At 41.4% G+C, this 20,481-nt stretch overlaps 2 protein-coding genes across 6 annotated transcripts in view; both read right to left on the bottom strand.

The window, feature by feature from the left end:
* LOC118655709 (NLR family apoptosis inhibitory protein) overlaps positions 1–20,481 on the bottom strand; it is a 53,480-nt gene that overhangs the window by 31,235 nt on the left and 1,764 nt on the right. Inside the window, exons 1-7 of one of the 4 annotated variants that reach the window (XM_036307867.1) lie at positions 11,616–11,646; positions 9,882–9,953; positions 8,110–8,270; positions 7,334–7,904; positions 5,865–5,964; positions 985–1,066; positions 16–67 (exon numbers count right to left, since the gene is read on the bottom strand). In XM_036307867.1, coding sequence (XP_036163760.1) covers positions 16–67; positions 985–1,066; positions 5,865–5,964; positions 7,334–7,904; positions 8,110–8,118 — 814 coding nt within the window. In that variant the 5' untranslated portion in view covers positions 8,119–8,270; positions 9,882–9,953; positions 11,616–11,646. Of the gene's footprint in view, positions 1–15; positions 68–984; positions 1,067–5,864; positions 5,965–7,333; positions 7,905–8,109; positions 8,271–9,881; positions 11,564–11,615; positions 11,760–20,481 lie in introns of those variants that run through there. The other 3 variants (XM_036307866.1, XM_036307868.1, XM_036307869.1) reach the window with 3 other exon arrangements.
* GTF2H2C (GTF2H2 family member C) overlaps positions 11,725–20,481 on the bottom strand; it is a 35,651-nt gene continuing 26,894 nt past the window's right edge. The window contains exon 17 of one of the 2 annotated variants that reach the window (XM_036307888.1): positions 11,725–11,759. In XM_036307888.1, coding sequence (XP_036163781.1) covers positions 11,740–11,759 — 20 coding nt within the window. In that variant the 3' untranslated portion in view covers positions 11,725–11,739. Of the gene's footprint in view, positions 11,760–14,098; positions 14,140–20,481 lie in introns of those variants that run through there. The other variant, XM_036307887.1, reaches the window with a different exon arrangement.

Genomic DNA, 20,481 nt, shown 5'->3' with positions numbered 1-20,481 from the left:
AAAATGTCTGTTTACCTGATGCCATAGGTAAATCTCTCTTGACCCAGGAATTCACAAAATGTTCTCCCTGAAGAAAATGAAAATTTTGACTTTGACTTAGAAGATACACGTATCTATGAATAAAAATGGAAAGAATTCCTCCCACCCCCACATAAAGTTTCACTGGATTGATTGAGTGGCACGGTTGTTGGAGATTGTTCTCTAAATATTTGTTTCTATTAATGTTGGAATTTTTTATGCAGTGCTGCTGCCTAACAGGAAGTCTTCTAGTTCTAGGGTGGCTATTTCCAGAGATCTAGCTCCAAAGCTGATTTACATGTGGATAGCACAGATGTACTGTGACTAATGAGGAAGTATGAAATATAGGAAGGAAACTAGATTAAGAAGAGCATTAGGTATTAAGCAACTGATCCTTCTCCTTCTGATAACCGCACTCAATTTCTTTCTCAGGACACAATTCTCTCCCACTTTCAGGTCAAGTTCTCCCTGCAGGGTTCTCATCTTCTGAGTCATGTTAGCCAATAAATTCCCCTTTTTGCTTAAGTCAATTTGGGTTGGGTTGTCTGTGACCTGCCATTAGGGAATCCTTACTAATAGTTACAGAGTAACCAGCTAGGAGACAGTAACTGAGGCCTTCCGAGGGTGATGGTGACATGGTCCCAAAATCTCACACAGGAATTCAGATGGGGCAGCCAAGGAAAGCTAGGGGAGGTGGCCTCAGTCAAAGAGGGAAAGACTATGAGGAAGGCAGACCGACCAATCAAAAGCCAGTCCTGGAAAAAGGACTTTTAAGGGCTCTAGTTTAGCAAGGGAATAGATTTTCTTCATTCTGCCAGATGAGAAGTTGGGGTAGGAAAGAAGGGAATAAGAAAGTAGAATTCATGACCCCCCCCAAAAAAGAAAGAAAGCCCACCCTCTGCTAATTCAGATATTACTAGGTAATCAAAAGCCAACATGAGGGGGGGAAATGCTGTTATAAATTACCGTGACATCAACAAATCCCTTGTAGCTTTGAATATACTGGGCAATTTCCTCTGAGGACTTCTTACGTTGAAGAAATTCACATCTATAATTAATAAACATAATTAAAATCTACACCAATATTGTGACAGAGATGTTCTATATCTCTAGTATTATGGTGATGGTTACACAATAAACATTTGTTAAAACTTACTGAACTGTACACTTAAAAATGGTGAATTTTTTCAACTTCAAATAAAACTGTCAAGAGACTTATACCAAAATATAAGAGATTCATCATTATTCTCACATAATTATTCTTACTTACATTAGTGACAACACAAATACTTTAAAATTAAGTCTTAACTTTTCTCTTGAAACAAAATATATAATACAATCAAAGAGAATGATTTACAGTAATATATATATATATATATATATATATATATATATATATATATATATATATTGGAGATTTTGTTAGTTAAATTAAACTATGGTGGCCCAGCTGGCATGGCTCATTGGTTGAGCATTGACTTATGACCCAGAAGGTCACAGTTAAATTCCAAGTCAGGGCACATGCCAGGGTTTATTGATTTGAGAGAGAAAAGGAGAGGGAGAGATAGAAACATCAATGATGAGAGAGAATCATTGATCAGTTGCCTCCTGTACGCCCCCTACTGGGGATCCAGTCCGCAACCCGGGCATGTGCCCTTGACCGGAATCAAACCCATGATCCTTCAGTCTGCAGTTCGATGCTCTATCCACTGAGCCAAACCATCTAGGGCTCTATATATTTTCAAACAAGTCTGTATATAGGTTGAGTGGCTTTACACGTTTTTTTTTTTTTTTTTAATATATTTTATTGATGTTTTACAGAGAGGAAGGGAGAGAGATAGAGAGTTAGAAACATCGATGAGAGAGAAACATCCATCAGCTGCCTCCTGCACATCTCCTACTGGGGATGTGCCTGCAACCCAGGTACATGCCCTTGACTGGAATCGAACCTGGGACCTTTCAGTCCGCAGGCTGACGCTCTATCCACTGAGCCAAACCGGTTCCGGCTACACGTTTTTTTAAGGGCTTACACTACACATATTATTTTGCATACTGCTTTTTTCACTTAACATATCATAGACATCCTTCCACTTTTGTGAGCATGGCTGCACATGTGCAAGATGACTTATAAACATAGATAACTGCTTAGGTATTGTGTGGTTGATCTATGATACAACCAATAACCTCTTTGCATGTAGTAGGCATATGACAAATATTTGTTAAAGAAATAGGATATGATGCCCCAGTTGGTCTGGCTCAGTGGATAGAGCATCGGCCTGTGGACTGAAAGGTCCTGGGTTCAATTCCAGTCAAGGGCACATGCCTGGGTTGTGGGGCTCGATCCCCAGTAGGGGGCGTGCAGGAGGCAGCCAATCAATGATTCTCTCTCATCATTGATGTTTGTCTTTCCCTCTCCCTTCCTCTCTGAAATCAATAAATATATATATGTAAAAGAAATAGAGTATGAGCCTGATCACATTGCTAGATCCAAGTACTAGGTTATAGGAAATATAGGAAGTGGAAAAACATTAAATAACTCCACAGAAACAGATTCAGCCAAACCCAGAGTGTAGGGAATTTTACAGGACAGATTACATGGCTTCTATAAAGGATAAATGACAAGAAAAAGAGGAAAGAAGGAAATCTATAAATTAAAAATATTAAGAGACAGATCAACTAAATGTAATAGACAGATTTGTTTGGATTCTGATTTAAATTAACCAGCAGTAAAGAGAGAAAAGGAGTTGGAGGGATGTGGATATTGAACAATGACTCAGATATTTGATTATATGTATTGTGGAATCAATGTTAATTTTTTTTTAGGAGAAATAATGATACTGTGGTTTTGTTTCTTAGAGATATTTTAGTATATAACTCTAAAATATAAGAATATTAACAAATGGCATTATATGACTTTAATATAATCTGGTTATTATTATTTCTGGAGAAAGGTGGGTGAAAGATGAATGGAATATTACTTGGCCATATAAGTGCTTATTATACTACTAGAGGCCCAATGCACGAAATTCATGCAAGAGTAGGCCCTCGCAGCACCGGCTTCATCCAGAATAGTGGTTCTCAACCTGTGGGTCGCGACCCCTTTGGGGGTCGAACGACCCTTTCAAAGGGGTCGCCTAAGACCATTGGAAAACACACATATAATTACATGTTGTTTTTGTGATTAATCACTATGCTTTAATTATGTTCAATTTCTAACAATGAAATTGGGGGTCACCACAACATGAGGAACTGTATTAAAGGGTAACGGCATTAGGAAGGTTGAGAACCACTGGTCCAGAAGGTCATCTGGATGGTCGTTCCGCTGTTTGGCTGTTCGGTCGATTTGCATATTACACTTTTATTATTATAGATTCTCTCCACCTTTGAAATTTTTCATAATAAAGGTTTTAAAAACTATAAAGGGAATGACTATGTATTTGCTAGATACAAAGTGATGTAGAAATACTAGTAAATATAGCATTAAAAATAATTAGAATACATTTTATTTTCTAAGCAGGGAACTAAAGAGCATTGCAACAATCAAAATTCTGAGTTTTTAAAATAAAATGTTTCTGTCTGGTATATAATCAGCAGTACATGAAACCATTTGTAATAGTCTTAAACATTGTTTTACTTTCCAACTTCCTTTAAATGCCATTTTACATCATCCCTATATGAATTATTCTTTTTTTTTTTAATTAAATCTTTATTGTTCAGATTATTACATTTGTTCCTCTTTTTTTTCCCCCCATAAATCCCCTCCTCCCAGTTCCCGCCCCACCCTCCGCCCTCACTCCCCACCCACTGTCCTCATCCATAGGTGCACGATTTTTGTCCAGTCTCTTCCCGCATCTCCCACACCCCTTTCCCCCCCAGGAATAGTCAGTCCATTCCCTTTCTATGTCCCTGATTCTATTATAATCACCAGTTCATTCTGTTCATCAGATTATTTATTCACTTGATTCTTAGATTCACTTGTTGATAGATGCATATTTGTTGTTCATAATTTGTATCTTTACCTTTTTCTTCCTCTTCCTCTTCTTAAAGGATACCTTTCAGCATTTCATATAATCCTGGTTTGGTGGTGATGAACTCCTTTAGCTTTTCCTTATCTGTGAAGCTCTTTACCTGACCTTCAATTCTGAATGATAGCTTTGCTGGATAAAGTAATCTTGGTTGTAGGTTCTTGGTATTCATCACTTTGAATATTTCTTGCCACTCCCTTCTGGCCTGCAAAGTTTCTGTTGAGAAATCAGCTGACAGTCGTATGGGTATTCCCTTGTAGGTAACTGAGTTTCTTTCTCTTGCTGTTTTTAAGATTCTCTCTTTATCTTTTGCTCTTGGCATTTTAATTATGATGTGTCTTGGTGTGGTCCTCTTTGGATTCCTTTTGTTTGGGGTTCTCCGCGCTTCTTGGACCTGTAAGTCCATTTCTTTCACCAGGTGGGGGAAGTTTTCTGTCATTATTTCTTCAAATAGGTTTTCAATATCTTGCTCTCTCTCATCTTCTGGCACCCCTATAATTCTGATGTTGGTACGCTTGGAGCTGTCCCAGAGGCTCCTTACACTATCCTCGCATTTTTGGATTCTTTTTTCATTTTGCTTTTCCGGTTGGGTGTTTTTTGCTTCTTCGAATTTCAAATCATTGACTTGATTCTTGCGCTCCTCTGGTCTGCTGTCGGGAGTCTGTATAATATTCGTTATTTCAGTCCGTGTATGCTTAATTTCTAGTTGGTTCCCCAATATAAGATCGAGGGTCTCATTAGTTTTCTTGTAGATCTCATTAAGTTTATCGGCGGCTTCTAAACAGTTCTTGAGAGACCTTAAAAGTGTGGTTCTGAACTCTATATCTTCCATTGACAATTTTGTCCTGTTTCTTTGTCTCCGCATTTTGTTATGCTTCCTTGGTGCACCCCCTAGTGGTCTTTGTTCGCAGTCTTATAGTTAAATCTTGATTGTTGTAGCTAATTCCAGGGAGGGTTTGACCTCCAGGCCAAGTGGCTATGAGAATCAGCTGTGTCAGCAGTGAGAGAACTTCTGTCCTCTAGGGAGGTGCTAATCTAGCCTTTGCCTGAGGCTATCCGGCAAATGCCTGTGTGCAGGGCTTGGGCGGGGCGGGTCGAACAGGATCAACAGGGTGGGCCGGAGAGAGCAGTTATGACGGCTCTCAGTCCTGTCCCCAGGGGCTCTGCCTCTCTGAGTCCCAGCACCCGCTGCAAAGCTCAGAGAGAAAGCTGCACTCGCTCTGACCGAAGCCAGACAGTCCCGCTTCTCCCGTTTGAGTCTGGGTCCCTAAAGACTCGCCCGGATCTGGAGCTCAGATTCTGCGACTCCCTCCCGATTGAAAATGCCAACCGCGCCCTCCGCCGCCAGCCCGCTCCGCGCACTCCGCACCTCAGAATTTGACTTCAGCACTGTGCCTCCTCTGAGTGTCCGTATGCGTTTCTCTTTCCTCCTAGTTGTAGGACTTCCACTCAGCCAGCGTTCCTGTGGTTCTGGGTGATGTCCCTTCTGTTTTTTGGTTTCACTTTTGAAGTAGTTGTTCAAAGCAGCAAACTCCGGCGTTAACCTATGCCGCCATCTTGGTTCTCTCCCCTATATGAATTATTCTTATTTATCAATTAGGGTGGATCCTGAAACTACTACTTGACAAAACGTGTCTTCATATTTTGGATGATAAAACATTTAAGAAATTATTTTTAAATTATGTGATTCTTGCTTGAAGAAATTCTCGAACATTCCAGTTTTGAGTAGGGAAAAAACCTGAAAATGCTACTCTAGGAAGGTGACTCTTGTCTTTAGTTTTGTTTCAGAGGAGAGAGAGAGAGAGAGAGAGATCTACTTACTTGGGGAACCACTTAGCATGCTCCTTCCAAGGATCATCTCCTTCCTCCCAATTTCCTAAACATCCACCACAGGAAAAGCACTGCACAGTATCGCGTTTTCCTGCATGTGAAGAAAATATTTGGATTGTTCGGCAATGGCACCACGGGGTAGTCCCAGAAGGTCTGTCTCTGGGAGTTGCCTCTCTGTGCATGAGGAAGACTTACTCCAACATCTCTGTCCACTTCCACTGTCATCTGGCTGAATCTCCATCCGCAGCCCCAGGGCCCTAAAAGACCATTTTTTAAGCCTAGGACCTCCCTGTCAGCCATGGCCATACTGCACATACACCTGTTTAACACCTGCCCGCCAGGTGTTCCCAGAGCTGGTATTTGCTATTTGAGCTCTCAGAGCCACAGTAGTGGGGAAGCAGAGAAATCCAAGAACTCACAACATAGAGCACAGTTAGAAAACCTAAGTTGTAGCTCTGCAATGAAACTTCTATGGACACAGGAATGTTTTTAAACTCTTTGAGCCTCAATGAACTCAACTGTGAAATGGAGGTAATTGGTGAGTTTGTTGGTACTCAGTAAAAGATTGCTGTTATTGTTATTACAATTCTCATTCACACCCATCATAACATTTACAGCATGCCTAGGTCAATTCAAACTGCAGTTTTCTTAAATGCAGTTTGCCCTATACATCAGAATTAGCCCTACGATTAAAACCAACCCACCAACAAACAGAAAGCCATTCCAATATTGCAGCAATTAAAAGAATCAAAGGAAGATCTTATAGCAGCAGCAAAAGGAAAAGGGGAGGAGATTGGGGTCTGGCTGACCTCATGATTTATTTTATTTTATTTTATTTTATTTTATTTTATTTTATTTTATTTTATTTTATTTTATTTTATTTATTTTATTTTATTTTTTGTTATTCCTCACCCGAGAATATATTTTCCATTGATTTTTAGAGAGAGTGGAAGGAGAGAGGTGAGGAGGTGGAGGGGGGAGGGAGGAAAGGAGGAAGGAGGGAGGGAAGGAGGGAAGGAGCAAGGGAAGGAGGGAGGAGGGGAAGAGAGAGGGAGAGAGAGAAACATCAATATAGGTGGCCGAGGATTGAACCTGCAACCCAAGTATGTTCCCTTGACCAAGAATTACACTTGAGACCCTTCGGTGTGTGGCCCGACACTCTTACCACCTAGTAACACCAGCTAGGCCTCATGGCTTAAGGACCTTAAGAATGTTGTCAATATTGTCTAAGGTCCAAATTTAAGGAAAAGTAACTGTCTAATTATGTACATATTTGACAAATTAATATGTGATACGAAACATAAAGCTCGAGTAAAGTACTGAAGTTGAATTTTAATAAACTAGGCCTTATACCTAATACATTTAACAAGTGAGGAAAGGTTCACAAAATATTGCAACTGAAAAATGGAACCTAAACTTAAAACTCCAGAGAAATGCTTCAGAAAATTATTTCAAATTACCTGTAAAGACAAAGCCAGCTGCTGAGAGCTCCCGTGGGGATGTCCCATGGGCATAAAATGGCCAATCATGGAAGGATTCAAGTCTGGCCTTCTCTTCTTGGTACTTTGTTTTGTCTCCTCTCATCTTGCTCTCTGGATTCTTAACTCTTATGTCATACTTAGCAATGTTGCCAACATCTTTGCCCAAAAGGAACTCGCAGTGCGGGCTGAACTTCTTATGGTGTTCTATGGGGAGACGCTTGAGGGTGGTACAAAACAGGATTAAGCTACAGCAGAAGCACTGCACCCCCGATTTTATGCCGGTGAAATAGAACCCAGCCGCTGCCATCTCCTGTGGTGTCCACGAGCTGTAGGAGTCATAGGTCACAAAAGTCTTTAACCTTTTTGCTTCACTGCGCATTTCTGAGTTAAAGCCCTTCTGCATTTTTTCTCGATCTTCTTGCTCCTTTTTTTCTATTTCCTTTACAAACTGAACCATGTCGATGCCCAGAAGAGCAGACAGCTGAGGGATAGTAGTTTCATCATACTGGGAAATCCTCTGGTCAGCGGCCTCCTCCTGTGAGGCCATTTTCTGAGAAGGGAAAGAAAAGCAGGTTAGCAGACATTTCCACTTGTTTGACTAGTTCTGAGATTTTCTTCAACCCTTTTATTCTTACTTTTCATTTCTTCTGAATAGTACTGATCTATGCATCATTCAGCCCGAGGGGGAGGGAAGACACTAGTAAGTCAACGACAGCCCCCCTCACTCCATCCTGTCCTCCCAGCAGTAAGGTCACCTGCTCCATCCAAGCGGTTGGAGGCCCTCTTATCACAGCATCAGTCGTCACTTACACCAAAGGCATAAAATAGGGGACTCCTTGGTGTGGTCACATCAATCCAAAGATGCTTGCTTGCATCCCCAACACTTCAGGAGCCTCAGGAGTATTCCATGGAACACCTGCAGGTGGAATCAAGTGGTTCCACTTTACAAGGTGCTTTATGTGCCCCCTGCCTTTGTCCAAATTGCTAAGCTGATTTGCAATTTGCCCATCTACCCACATTTCTGCAAAAGTGGCAGCGAACAGAACGTCTTTTTTTTTTATAATATATCTTTTTAATTGATTTCAGAGAGGAAGGGAGAGGGAGAGAAAGATAGAAACATCAATGATGAGAGAGAATCATTGATTGGCAGTGAACAGAAGGTCTTGATGAAGGCCAAGCGTGCCCTTCATTTTGCAGTAACTAAGGCAAGGAAAAGCACTCAGTGGCCCGTAATGAGTTAAATCTGTTCCAGCAGTTTCCTGAGCAGCTCTCTAGAGCAGTCCACAGGGTTACTTCGCTTTTTGGTTGATAAGTTCCTTTGTTTCAAGTTTTCTTGCTGCCCTCTCCCTGTAGTGCCCCTTAGTGATTATCTATCAGACGAGGTCTCATTCTGAACAGAAGAAACCAGCCAAAGTTAGGTCTTGGCAGGCTAAGGCCCTTTCTTAGTTACTTCCATTTCTGCCAAAGCAGCCAAAACCAGCTGAGATAACAGCATTCTCAGCTGACTTCCCCTCTATCTGAATTTCTGTTTTAATTCACTGAGCTACTTCCTCCAGCTCTGGACTGACCACATTTAAATTCCATTGCTGTGCCTTCCCTCCCATCAATAGTCATAGCACTTGATGAATTCAAACCAGGGATTCCTCGGCAGCCAGCCTGCCATCAGTGGTTGTCAATCTTTCGCCCACTTTTCATTTTTCTTTCTGCCAACCGAAGCCTTGGCCGTTATTTAAGTTATAAAGCCGAAGACTGTCTCAATGATCCCATTCGAAGTGCTATCTTGAGCATGTCTACAGGTTTGGGTACTTGCAAAAAACTCACTGGACTCTTTGTAGTATACTTACATAAGACTTTAATACAGGTAGAGGATAAGATACAAAAATAAAAATAAAAAACAGGCAAACGTCAAAGAGGGCTCAGATCCCAGGTCCGGTTCCTGGCGGCCTAAGTGGCACAGGCTGTGCTGCATTTCAGGTAATGGACAACCTAGGTATGTGCGAGATACCTTGGTCTCGGGAAACTACAATCTCTTTTATACTCTTCTGGTCACGTGGCCAAAACTAGGCTACATGACCAGCCTCAAAAACAGAAAAGCTGGTGTAGGGTGCCTCTGGCCTGTCTCAGACCCCAGCACAGGACTACAGTAATCACTAGTTAGTACATTCCATGCAGATTTGGCCAAGAGACAGCACCGTGGCTCCAGGCCTCCCCAGAGATAAATAAACACAGGGTTTCAACAGAACAGCTAGGATCAATTTTAGGTTCATGGTCAATTTTGCTCATCAGGAGGCCATTTCTGGGGACGAGAGATCTCCAAGACCCTCTCCAGATTTCATGTCCTTTGACTACAAGAGCAAAGAGTACCAGCTGAGGCAACTATGTCATGGATCTAGGATTTAAACCCAAGTCTGGGTGGCTATAGTGCCTGTCCTCTTGCCTCCAGAGAAACAAAAATAAGAGAAATAAGAGTGCTGGTACTTCAGGTGTGGAAGAAAAGCACCTCTGCCAGAAATGGTAATTTACTTACCGAGAGGTTTAGCCAGAGTCTCTGTCCAGTGGAAGGAGAATGGGCGGCCTGAGTACAAATGCTGTGTTGGTCCTTTAATGGAAAGCAATGAGAAAATATTTGAGGAACTAAAACTCAAAACAAATTGCAGTTCACTGAGAAATTACCCGTAAATGCTCTAAGTATGAAGTCACAAGGGCCAGTCAGGACCCAGCAGGAATGACAACACTTACCAAGTCCCACAACAGGAAGTGTTTTATTCTAAACAGTTAAGGTTGGTTAGTGCTCGCAGTGCTAGTATAAGTCTTATTTCTTTGCTGGTGACAGTTTCTATCTCTCTGGTTTATTTTAGGATTTTCTCTTTATCCTTGGGGTTATAAAATTCTAAAATGTTGTGTATAGGTTTGGGTGTTTCTACATTCATTGTTCTGGGCACCCAATGGGCCCTTTCACACTGAACACGGGGGTGGCCCATCAGCCCTAAGGCATTGTTTTCTATAATTTTCTTTGATGATTTCCAACTGTCTGCTATTCTCTTTTCACTCTTTCTGGTATCCCCATGATTTAGGTGGGGATTTAATTGATCATCTAAACCTCCCCCTCCCCCCTATATTCTTAGTGCTTTTGCTCTATTTCCTGGGAAATTTCCTCTCCAGTATCTTCCAACTCTCCAATAGTAATTCTTAATTTCAGCAATTATAGTTTTAATGTCCCACAGCTCTTTCTTGTTCTTTATTTTCATGACATCTTATTATTTTTAGCCAACACAACCTTTCTGGCTCTCTCCTACAATATTGTCAGATGATAAAACTAAGGTTAATAAGGAGTTTGCTGTCCTGGTTCAAGGGAAAACAGCCCGGAATTGGGGAGGGGTGCCTCACAAGCAGTGGACACTGTTCTCCAGGGATTTGGGGCAAGAGTGAGTTTTATAGAGAAGAGGCAACAGGAAACAGGGCAGGGTTGGCTAAGACGGTGGGGGTTTGCTTACCAGTATGTTTTCCTAGGGGAAGGTAAACTAGCTAAAGCCGACTTGGAGGATTGTGATTGGTGGATGTTAAGTTTCCCTGACAGGTGTGTCCCATAAGTGCAGGCTGACTGAGGTTCAGATTTATGACTTGGGCTAGGCCACAGGGGTGGCCTCCATTTTGTGGGTCCTCATAAATTAACTTTATCAATACTAAGGTTTAGTTCATCAGTCTCCTAAATTATATTTTCTCCAAGGCTATTACCATGTACATTTGTTTATTTTTCACATTTCCAGACATCCTCAAATGTACACTGATTCTCGGTTTGCAATTTATGTTTAAGAAGTAGGCCATTGAAAAGCTGATTGGTCAGAATTACGGTTAAAATCTAATTAAAGCCACATAATTGCGATTTGAACTAAGCCCTTTACTTGGAGGCCAGATTGGGGAGCCAGGGTTTACCCTGGAGAAGCCCTAAATCAGAGGAACTACTTCAAGTCACCTGTCAGAGCTGGCAGCTGAAAGCACACTGGGCATGTTCCTTGTCCAGAAAATGACCAGGTCTAGAAGGATTCCTTGTCTGGGGGTACCAGTGCCCACACTAGCTCAAGTTAGCTGAAACAGCTTATTCAGTTTCTTTAAAGATAATCATCTAATATTTTTTGCCTCAGGTTTAAACCCTATCAAATAATCTGATGGTGGGGTGGAGGGAGCCAACTGTCCCATGCACAGATTTTAAATTAGTCCATCGACTTTCACCCCTTCCCGTCATTCCTGCCCTCCTTCTTACCTGGCATACCTGGCACTCGGAGTCCCCCGCTGCTCCAGGATTCTCTGCAGGGTGAAGTCTCCCACAGGTGACATGTGTGTTCAGGCTGTGGTTTCCTTTGGCCCACTTCATTGGTTACTACTATTCAATTTGAGTTTCCACCTTCTAAAAATTTGTTAAAATATTCTATGTGCTGATGGTCCCCTCCCGCTTTCTTAATTTTTTCTGGGTTTATACTTTAAAAAAAATAATTTCAATATTGTGTAATTATTATAAAAAATAAGAACTAAGGCGCTCTCCCTCCGGGGAGCATGTCTGTCCATGCCTTTCTCTTTCCCCTCCCTGCCCCAGGCATGTTTATCATTACCTTCTTCACTCCCAAGTTCCCAGGGCCCTTCCTTTACTTCTATAACTTTTTTCCTAAGCCCATTTCTTTTAGGAATTACTTTTTTCTATCTCTGATTTACCAAGTAGCTGGTTTGGCTCAGTGGGTAGAGCATCAGCCAGTGGACTGAAGGGTTCCGGTTTCGATTCCGGTCAAGGGCACATGCCTGGGTTGCGGGCTTGATCCTCTGTGTGGGGTGTGCAGGAGGCAGCTAATCAATGATTCTCTCTCATCATTGATGTTTCTAACTCTCTCTCCCTCTCCCTTCCTCTCTGAAATCAATAAAAATATATTTTAAAAATAATTAAAACGAGACTAGTACTTGCTAGACACAGTTCTAAGTGCTTTAGACATGTACATATAATCCCTTTAACAGTAACAAAGCAGGCATGTTATTTTCATTTTACAGATGAGGAAACTTAGGCAGATAGGGGTTCAGATGAACCAGTCTGGCTACGGAGTCTGCACTCTTAACCACTGCTGCGTAAAGGCTAGATTTTAAACAAAGGCAACCCCAGGTCTCCCAGAAAGCTCATTCCCTCCTCATTTTGGTATTTGAGCAGGTAGCAAAGCTTTTTCACCAGCAGGCCTGGCATGTGATCTCCTCTGGCTAAAGCGCTGGTCCAACAAAGCCAATTTCCCAGCCAAGAAGCAATTATTGTTAAAAAGTTGACCAGCTGTTCCCTGGTCCCTCCTAACTTTTGTATTAACATGTATAATGTTACAGGGACAGCCAATCAATGATTCTCTCTCATCATTGATGTTTCTCTCTCTCTCTCTCTTTTTCTCTCTCTCTCTCTCTCCCTTCCTCTTTTGAAGCACTTTCCATGATGTATCCAGTTGCAACCTCTCCACACAGCTGACCCTTCTGACAGTAAACCTCACTTTTCATTTATGTTGTGTGCATCTCTGCCCAATGCAGTATATTTGATGTTGTAACTTGTAGATTTTGTTGCCCTTATTTTACTATTGTTTTCTAAATGTATAGGATTTTTAATGATTAGAAATCCTCTTAAATTTTCTAAGGAGATATTTGTATTATCTGAATATTATGTTAGTTTTGTTTTTTACAGTCATTTCATTTTCTTGTCTTATTGCATTGATGCTATCCTTTTATCTTTTTGTTAATCCTCACCCGAGGATATTTTTCCATTGATCTTTTAGAGGGAGTGGAAGAGAGAGGGAAAGACAGAGAGAAACATCGATGTGAGAGAAACACATCAATTGGTTGCCTCCTGCACGAGCCTGACCAGGGCCCAGACCAGGGAAGAACCTGCAACCAAGGTACCATGCCCTTGACCAGAATCGAACCTGGGGCCCTTGGGTCTACAGGCCGACGCACTATCCACGGAGCCAAACTGGCTAGGGAGATGCTATCCTTTTATATAATGTTACTTAATAAGATGATAATAGATATCCTATCTTATTTTAAAGTTTATTTTTTTCATCACCATTTATCCTCCCCTATACCCTTACACTTCCCCCCTACCCCCTGCAACCACAACACTATTGTCCATATCAATGAGTTACCTTTCTTTTCTTTTTTTGCTCAACGCCCCTCCATCCCCAGTCCCCACCCTCCACCAACAGCTATCAGCCTGCTCTTTATTTATGAATCTGTCTTTATTTTGCTTGTTAGTTCATTTTGTTCATTAGATTCCACATCAGAGAAACCATATGGTACTTGTCTTCCTCTGACTGACATTTCATTGAGCATAATGTTCTCTAGGTCTATCCATGCTGTCGCAAAGGGTAAAATTTCCTTCCTTTTTTTATGGTGGAGTAATATTCCATTGTGTAAATTTATATCCTATTTTATTCTTGACTTTGGTAGACATTTTTCTGAAGTTTGACCAGTAAGTATGATATTTGTTATAGATTGTTAGTGGATATCCTTTATCCATTTTCCTTTTACTCCTAGCGACACTGAAAACTCCTGCATAGCCTTAACTGGAAAAAGATCCAAATATCACTTCTATATGGCAGGAAGGGGGGAAGAAATCCCCAAAGGAAGGGAACTAAAATACTCAGTAGCCAAAAACAAATATGCAAACACATACATAGCTTGTGGGAGTGTAAAATGGTGCAACACAATGGAAAAATAGCTGGGCAGCATCATGTACACATTTACCATTCAACCTACCAATTCCATTCCTACATCTGAAAAATGAAAACATACGAACACAAAAAATTATTGTTCATAGTAGCTTTATTCATAACAACCAAAAAAAACCAGAAACCACCTCAATGTTCATTGGGAACAAACAAATGATAATGTATCCATTAAATGGAATATTAGTATGCAGTAAAAAAGAACAAACTATTAATACACATAACATGGACAAATCTCAAAAATATTATGCTAAACAAAAGAAATCACACATGCTGCATGGTCAATTTGTAAGCAATTATACAACAGCCAAATCTAATCTATAGTGACAGAAACTGATCAGCAGCACCTGGTACTGGAAGTCTTGGGAAATACTGACCGAAACAGGGCCAGGTGGGCAGATGAAAATGTTCTTTCAATTGTGGAGGTCATTGCATGGATGTACTAGAATACATTTGCCAAAAGACATAAAACCATCTACTTAAAATGGGAGCATTTTATTGTATGCTCATTGTAAGTCACTTTGATTTTTTAAAAATTCTAAGGACACACACAAATCCACTAAAGTTTAAAGATAATCTAAAGAAATGAAAAAGCAATTCCACGTTTGGATTTGTTTTCTGTAGTTACCTGAGTTAATTTTTTTTTTAAGTTCAGTAGAATTCTTTTATCCTGTTTTTAAATGGCTTATCTACCTCTATAACAGAGGCAGTGGCAGTGGTTTTCATACTTCAGCGTTTATCACAATCACCTGCGGGGTTTGTTAAACCACAGATTGATAGGCTCACCCCCAGAATTTCTGATTCCAAAGGTCTGACAGGGCCAAGAATGTGCATTTCCAACTTTTCCCAGGTGGTGCTGATGCTACAAGTCCAGACACAACCTTCGAATCACTGATTAGAGAGAGCCTGAAAGACCCTCTTCCTCTAGTCAATTCTTTTTTAAAATTTATTTATTTATTTATTATTTTTTTAATTCTTTGTTAAGGTATTACAAATGTGTCCTCGTCTCCCCCCCCGCCCCCCCCCCCCCTCATGCTCTCATACCCATGTTGTCCATGTCCATTGGTTTGGCTTATATGCATGCATACAAGTCCTTTGGTTGATCTCTTCGCCTTACCCCCTCCCTCCCCTACTTTCCCTCTTGGGATTAATAGTCTGATCGCTGTTTCTCTGTCTTTGGATCTGTCCCTGTTCATAAGTCTATGTTGTTCTCTATATTCCACAAATGAGTGAAATCATGAGGTATTTATCTTTCTCTAACTGGCTTATTCCACTTAGCATAATGCTCTCCAGTTCCATCCATGCTGTTGCAAAAGGCAAGAGTTCCTTCTTTTTTATCGCAGCGTAGTATTCCATTGTGTAGATGTACCACAGTTTTTTAATCCACTCATCTGTTGATGGGCACTTAGGCTGTTTCCAAATCTTAGCTATGGTAAATTGAGCTGCTATGAACATAGGGGTGCATATATCCTTTCTGACTGGTGTTTCTGGCTTCTTGGGATATATTCTTAGAAGTGGGATCATTGGGTCAAATGCGAGTTCCATTTTTAGTTTTTTGAGGAAGCTAGATACTGTTCTCCACAGTGACTGCACCAGTCTGCATTCCCACCAGCAGTGCACGAGTGTTCCTTTTTCTCCACATCCTCTTCAACACTTGTTATTTGTCTAGTCAATTCTTAATACTGAACATCTAAACTGAATTATCCCCTAAGAGGGATCTATCCCAGGAAAGCCTGATTCCTGAAAAGTAAGATGATCTGCCCTGATAAGGAACAGAGAAGATATAGGCGGGGCCAAAGTTTGTAAACTGGTGTCCTGTGATAAGTTTTATTTAGCCTGTTCAGTTTTTAAAAGTTAAACACCAATGTTTAAAATTTAGGAGAATTCACTTAAAAATCCAGTTTTTCAGTTTCTCTTATCAAAATACGTGGCACCAGGGGACCGACATTCCCAGAAAAAAAAAATAGGTGGGGGCCAAGTAATGGTTACCTCCTCTAATAAAACTTTCTAAAAAAAACTAGGTAAAAATGCACATGCATAAAACTCAAAAGGTACAGAAAGATGTATAGTGAAAACGGTGTCTTTCTTCTATCCCTGAGCCCAGCATCCAGAGGCTACCTCTTTTAGATGGAACAAGTGCTTCCAGATGCCGCCACTTGGCAGCAACCTGGCCCCTTTCCACTCACTTGCATTATCTGCCTGGCCTCTGTAGGCACGGGGTTTGCATCCCAGCCCATTTACAGCACCTCTTCTGCATTCCCGAAGCCCTTGGCATACTATTTGCACTTTCACAGTGACTTCTTTATAGGTCTCCCTTCTAGGCTGGGAGATTCACAGTTCCATGAGGTTAGGGTTTATGTTCTCTTTTTAGTGTCTATATCCTACCACGTAGGTTACTATCAGATAGATAGAGATGTACAGGTTTGAACAAACTGTGTATTATTTTCAGGGCCCTGGCCTGAGGTGTGACTCAAATAGCAATTCAGTCAGGTGAAATCACGAATTTAAATCCCATAAGGACCCCATCAGAACCCCAGTCCACCTTGTAATAGGTTTCCCCAGAACAGAATAGGCCCTACGGACTCAAACTTCTTGCCCTTTCCCCTAAATTCTGCCACCCACCAAAGGCCTGCATTTCTACCACCCCACTTCCCAAGGACTGGCTGAGCCCTTTCTTTCTCACCACTTGAAATCATGTCATGTTATGAGTTTGCCAATCATTACAGTGATACAGACCGCTGAACACAGATGGAACATGAGGAAGTTAAAAAGCATTGCCGAAACCGGTTTGGCTCAGTGGATAGAGCGTCGGCCTGCGGACTGAAGGGTCCCAGGTTCGGTTCCGGTCGAGGGCATGTACCTGGGTTGCGGGCACATCCCCAGTAGGAGGTGTGCAGGAGGCAGCTGATCGATGTTTCTCTCTCATCGATGTTTCTGACTCTCTATCTCTTTCCCTTCCTCTCTGTAAAAAAATCAATAAAATATATTTAAAAAAAAAAAAAAGCATTGAGAAAACTTACAAAATGTTTATGGTTCTTCTTTCCTACTGTCATTATGAGAAGAAGTCCTGCTGTCCCCTCAGTTTTGAAATATATTAGTATTTTGATTGTGACATGCCTTCAGTATATAGTGGGTCACCTGTGGTCCTTAAATACATGACTCACATTTTAAATCTAAATCTTCAAATAGTACTGCCATCTTTGTTTTGTATATATATAGTTATTTTCAAGGGCAAGAGTCACAACAAAATAGAAACAGTGCACATATTGCCACATATAGGTGGAAAATGTATCACTGAGCCATGACCCAAATAAATGAAAAAGAAATTTGACTGCAGTTCCCCTCCAACCTCCAGCTCCATTACTACTGCATTATTTGATGAACAGGATTGCTTTTGTGTTATTATTCAGGCCCTCAACTAAAAACTAACATTGGCTAAAACATTATTTACATTTGCTTCACCACAACTTCCCAAGATTCCATAATTTTTTTAAAATATATTTTTATTGATTTCAGAGAGGAAGGGAGAAGAAGAGAGAGATGGAAACATCGATGATGAGAGAGAATCATTGATCAGCTGCCTTCTGCACATCCCCCAGTGGGGATTGAGCCCGCAACCCAGGTATGTGCGCTTGACTGGGATCGAACCGGGGACCCTTCAGTTCACAGGCCGATGCTCTATTCACTGAGCCAAACCAGGTAGGGCAATGTTATTATTTTTGAATACTTTTGTTTACATGTCTCAAAAATTAAAACTATTTTAAAACGCTAAAAAATAATTCTCTCTCAGCCCTGTGTTCACCTACTCCTCTACAACCTACCCCTTTGTATTCTCCCAGTGTTTCACTTTTAAGACAGATTTATTGAGATACTAGTGGCCTGGTGCACAGATTCGTGCACATTGAAAGGAAATTAATTAGAAGAAATATTTTAATATTGCTATTCACTCTTTCTTTATAATAGAAGTGTCAGAGATGAAAGAAAATTAGTAAAATGTATATGAAAATAATATATAAATTAATAATAAATAAACAACATGATATAACAACAAAAACATGATATAAAAACAAAACATAATATAAAAACAATATTGATAAAAACCATGACTGATAAATTGATGAAACTTCCTATCTAATAATAGACAAACATGGTATTAACCATACCTCTGCTATGCTTCCATTGGCTAATCAGCAGGATATGCAAATTAACTGCCAACAAAGATGGCGGCCGGCAGCCACGCAGCTGAAGCAAACATGAGGCTTGCTTGCTCCAGTGATGGAGGAAGCCACGGTTCCCCGCCTGCTGCGGCCCAGCTCTAAGCTCCAGATGCAACAATGTTGCAATTACAGAAGCTAAACAAACCCCAGGTACCTGCTTTCAGCCGGCAGCGGGCTCAGAGCTTAGAGTGCCAGTGATGGCAACAGAGTTTCAATTATAGAAGCTAAACAAACCCAGATACCTGCTTTCAGCCGTCAACGGCCTCAGAGCTGGAGCCGGCTCTCAGCTCCAGTGACAGCTATAGAAGGTAAATAAATCCCAGAATAAAAACCAAAAAAGTAAAAAAAAAGAGGCTGGGAGCTTCAGTTGCCTGCCAGCCTGAAAACGGCCCTCAGCCCCTCACCCAGGCTGGCCAGGCACCCCAGTGGGGACCCCCACCCTGAAGGGGCTGTGACCAGCTGCAAACAGCCATCAGCCCGTCATCCAGGCTGGCCAGGCAACCCAGTGGGACCCCCACCCTGATCCGGATCACCTTTCAGGGCAAACCAGCCGGCCCCCACCCGTGCACCAGGCCTCTATCCTATATAGCAAAAGGGTAATATGCAAACTGACCCTAACAACAGAAAGACTGGGAATGACTGGTCACTATGACACACACTGACCACCAGGGGGCAGACACTCAATGCAGGAGCTGCCCTCTGGTGATCAGTGCGCTCTCACAAGGGGGAGCTCTGCTCAGCCATAAGCCAGGCTGATGGCTGCCAGTACAGCAGTGGTGGTGGGAGCCTCTCCTGCCTCTTCAGCAGCGCTAAGGATGTCTGACTGCAGCTTAGGTCTGCTCCCAGCTGGCAAATGGACATCCCCCGAGGGCTGGCGGGCTGCCAGAGGGATGTCTGATTGCCATCTTAGGCCCAATCCCCTGGGGAGCAGGCCTAAGCCAGCAAGTGGTCACCCCTGAGGGGTCCCAGACTGTGAGAGGGCATAGGCCGACCTGAGAGACCCCCTACCCCCGAGTGCACAAATATTTGTGCACCGGGCCTCTAGTATTCTAATATCTCTCTGTATACCACATTAAGAGTAAAAACACTTTCAGAGTGCTTGACTAATTTCCCTGTGATGAAGTATTTACAACTTTAACTTTAACATCACAAGCTCTTGGAACTTGGGAGGAAGCAACATATAACTATGTCCAAAAATGGATTCAGTAGGAATATTCCTACTTTGTCTAGAGCAGGGGTGGGCAAACTTTTTGACTCGAGGGCCACAATGGGTTCTTAAACTGGACCGGAGGGCCGGAACAAAAGCATGGATGGAGTGTTTGTGTGAACTAATATAAATTTAAAGTAAACATCATTACATAAAAGGGTATGGTCTTTTTTTTTTTTTAGTTTTATTCATTTCAAATGGGACAGATCCGGCCCGCGGGCTGTAGTTTGCCCACGGCTGGTCTAGAGTTTGTCCTTGTGATTTATTAATAGTCATCGCAAATGCTGGCATCACAGGAAACTGTAGTCAAATTAATTTAAATGGGAGGCCAGTGTCAGATGGGGACAAATCAATTCTTGGAATCAGAACAACCTCCCCTTCCGCAGACCCTGTTAATACTTCAACTTCAATAATGTTAGGTCACAATCTTTTGATAATAAATCTAGTACCATTATAAAGACCCAATTTACTATTAAGATTTCTCAGTAGCATGATGACTGCACCTACTTTCAATTTTAATTTATAACAAGGCATTCCCAAAGGAGTAATACTATTAAGAAATTTGATCGGAATATTTTCCTTTTCGGCATCATCTGTTGAATCAATGGAATCATCACTCAAATAGGTGTGAAAATCTCCATCAAGTATATCCAAATTCTTTCATTTAATTTATGAACGTGCTCATTTTTAGGACAAAAAAATCGCACGTTTAGATATATTTTTAGTACTATCTATAGATATACTATTTCCAAGAGTAGCTTCAGTAATAGATCCATTACAAATCATTTCACGGGAGATTTCACTAATATCCATCCTATATAATAAAAAGCTAATATGCAAATCGACCGAATGGTGGAATGACAGGTCGCTATGATGCGCACTGACCACCAGAAGCCAGGCTCACGGCTGGTGAGTGCAGCGACGGTAGCGGAAGCCTCTCCCACCTCCGCATCAGTCGGACATCCC

Source organism: Myotis myotis, unplaced genomic scaffold (assembly GCF_014108235.1).
Source record: "Myotis myotis isolate mMyoMyo1 unplaced genomic scaffold, mMyoMyo1.p scaffold_m19_p_5, whole genome shotgun sequence".
Classification (NCBI taxonomy): Eukaryota; Metazoa; Chordata; class Mammalia; order Chiroptera; family Vespertilionidae; genus Myotis; species Myotis myotis.
The sequence above is the reverse complement of the archived record's forward strand: the minus strand, read 5'-3'. Positions and strand labels throughout refer to the sequence as shown.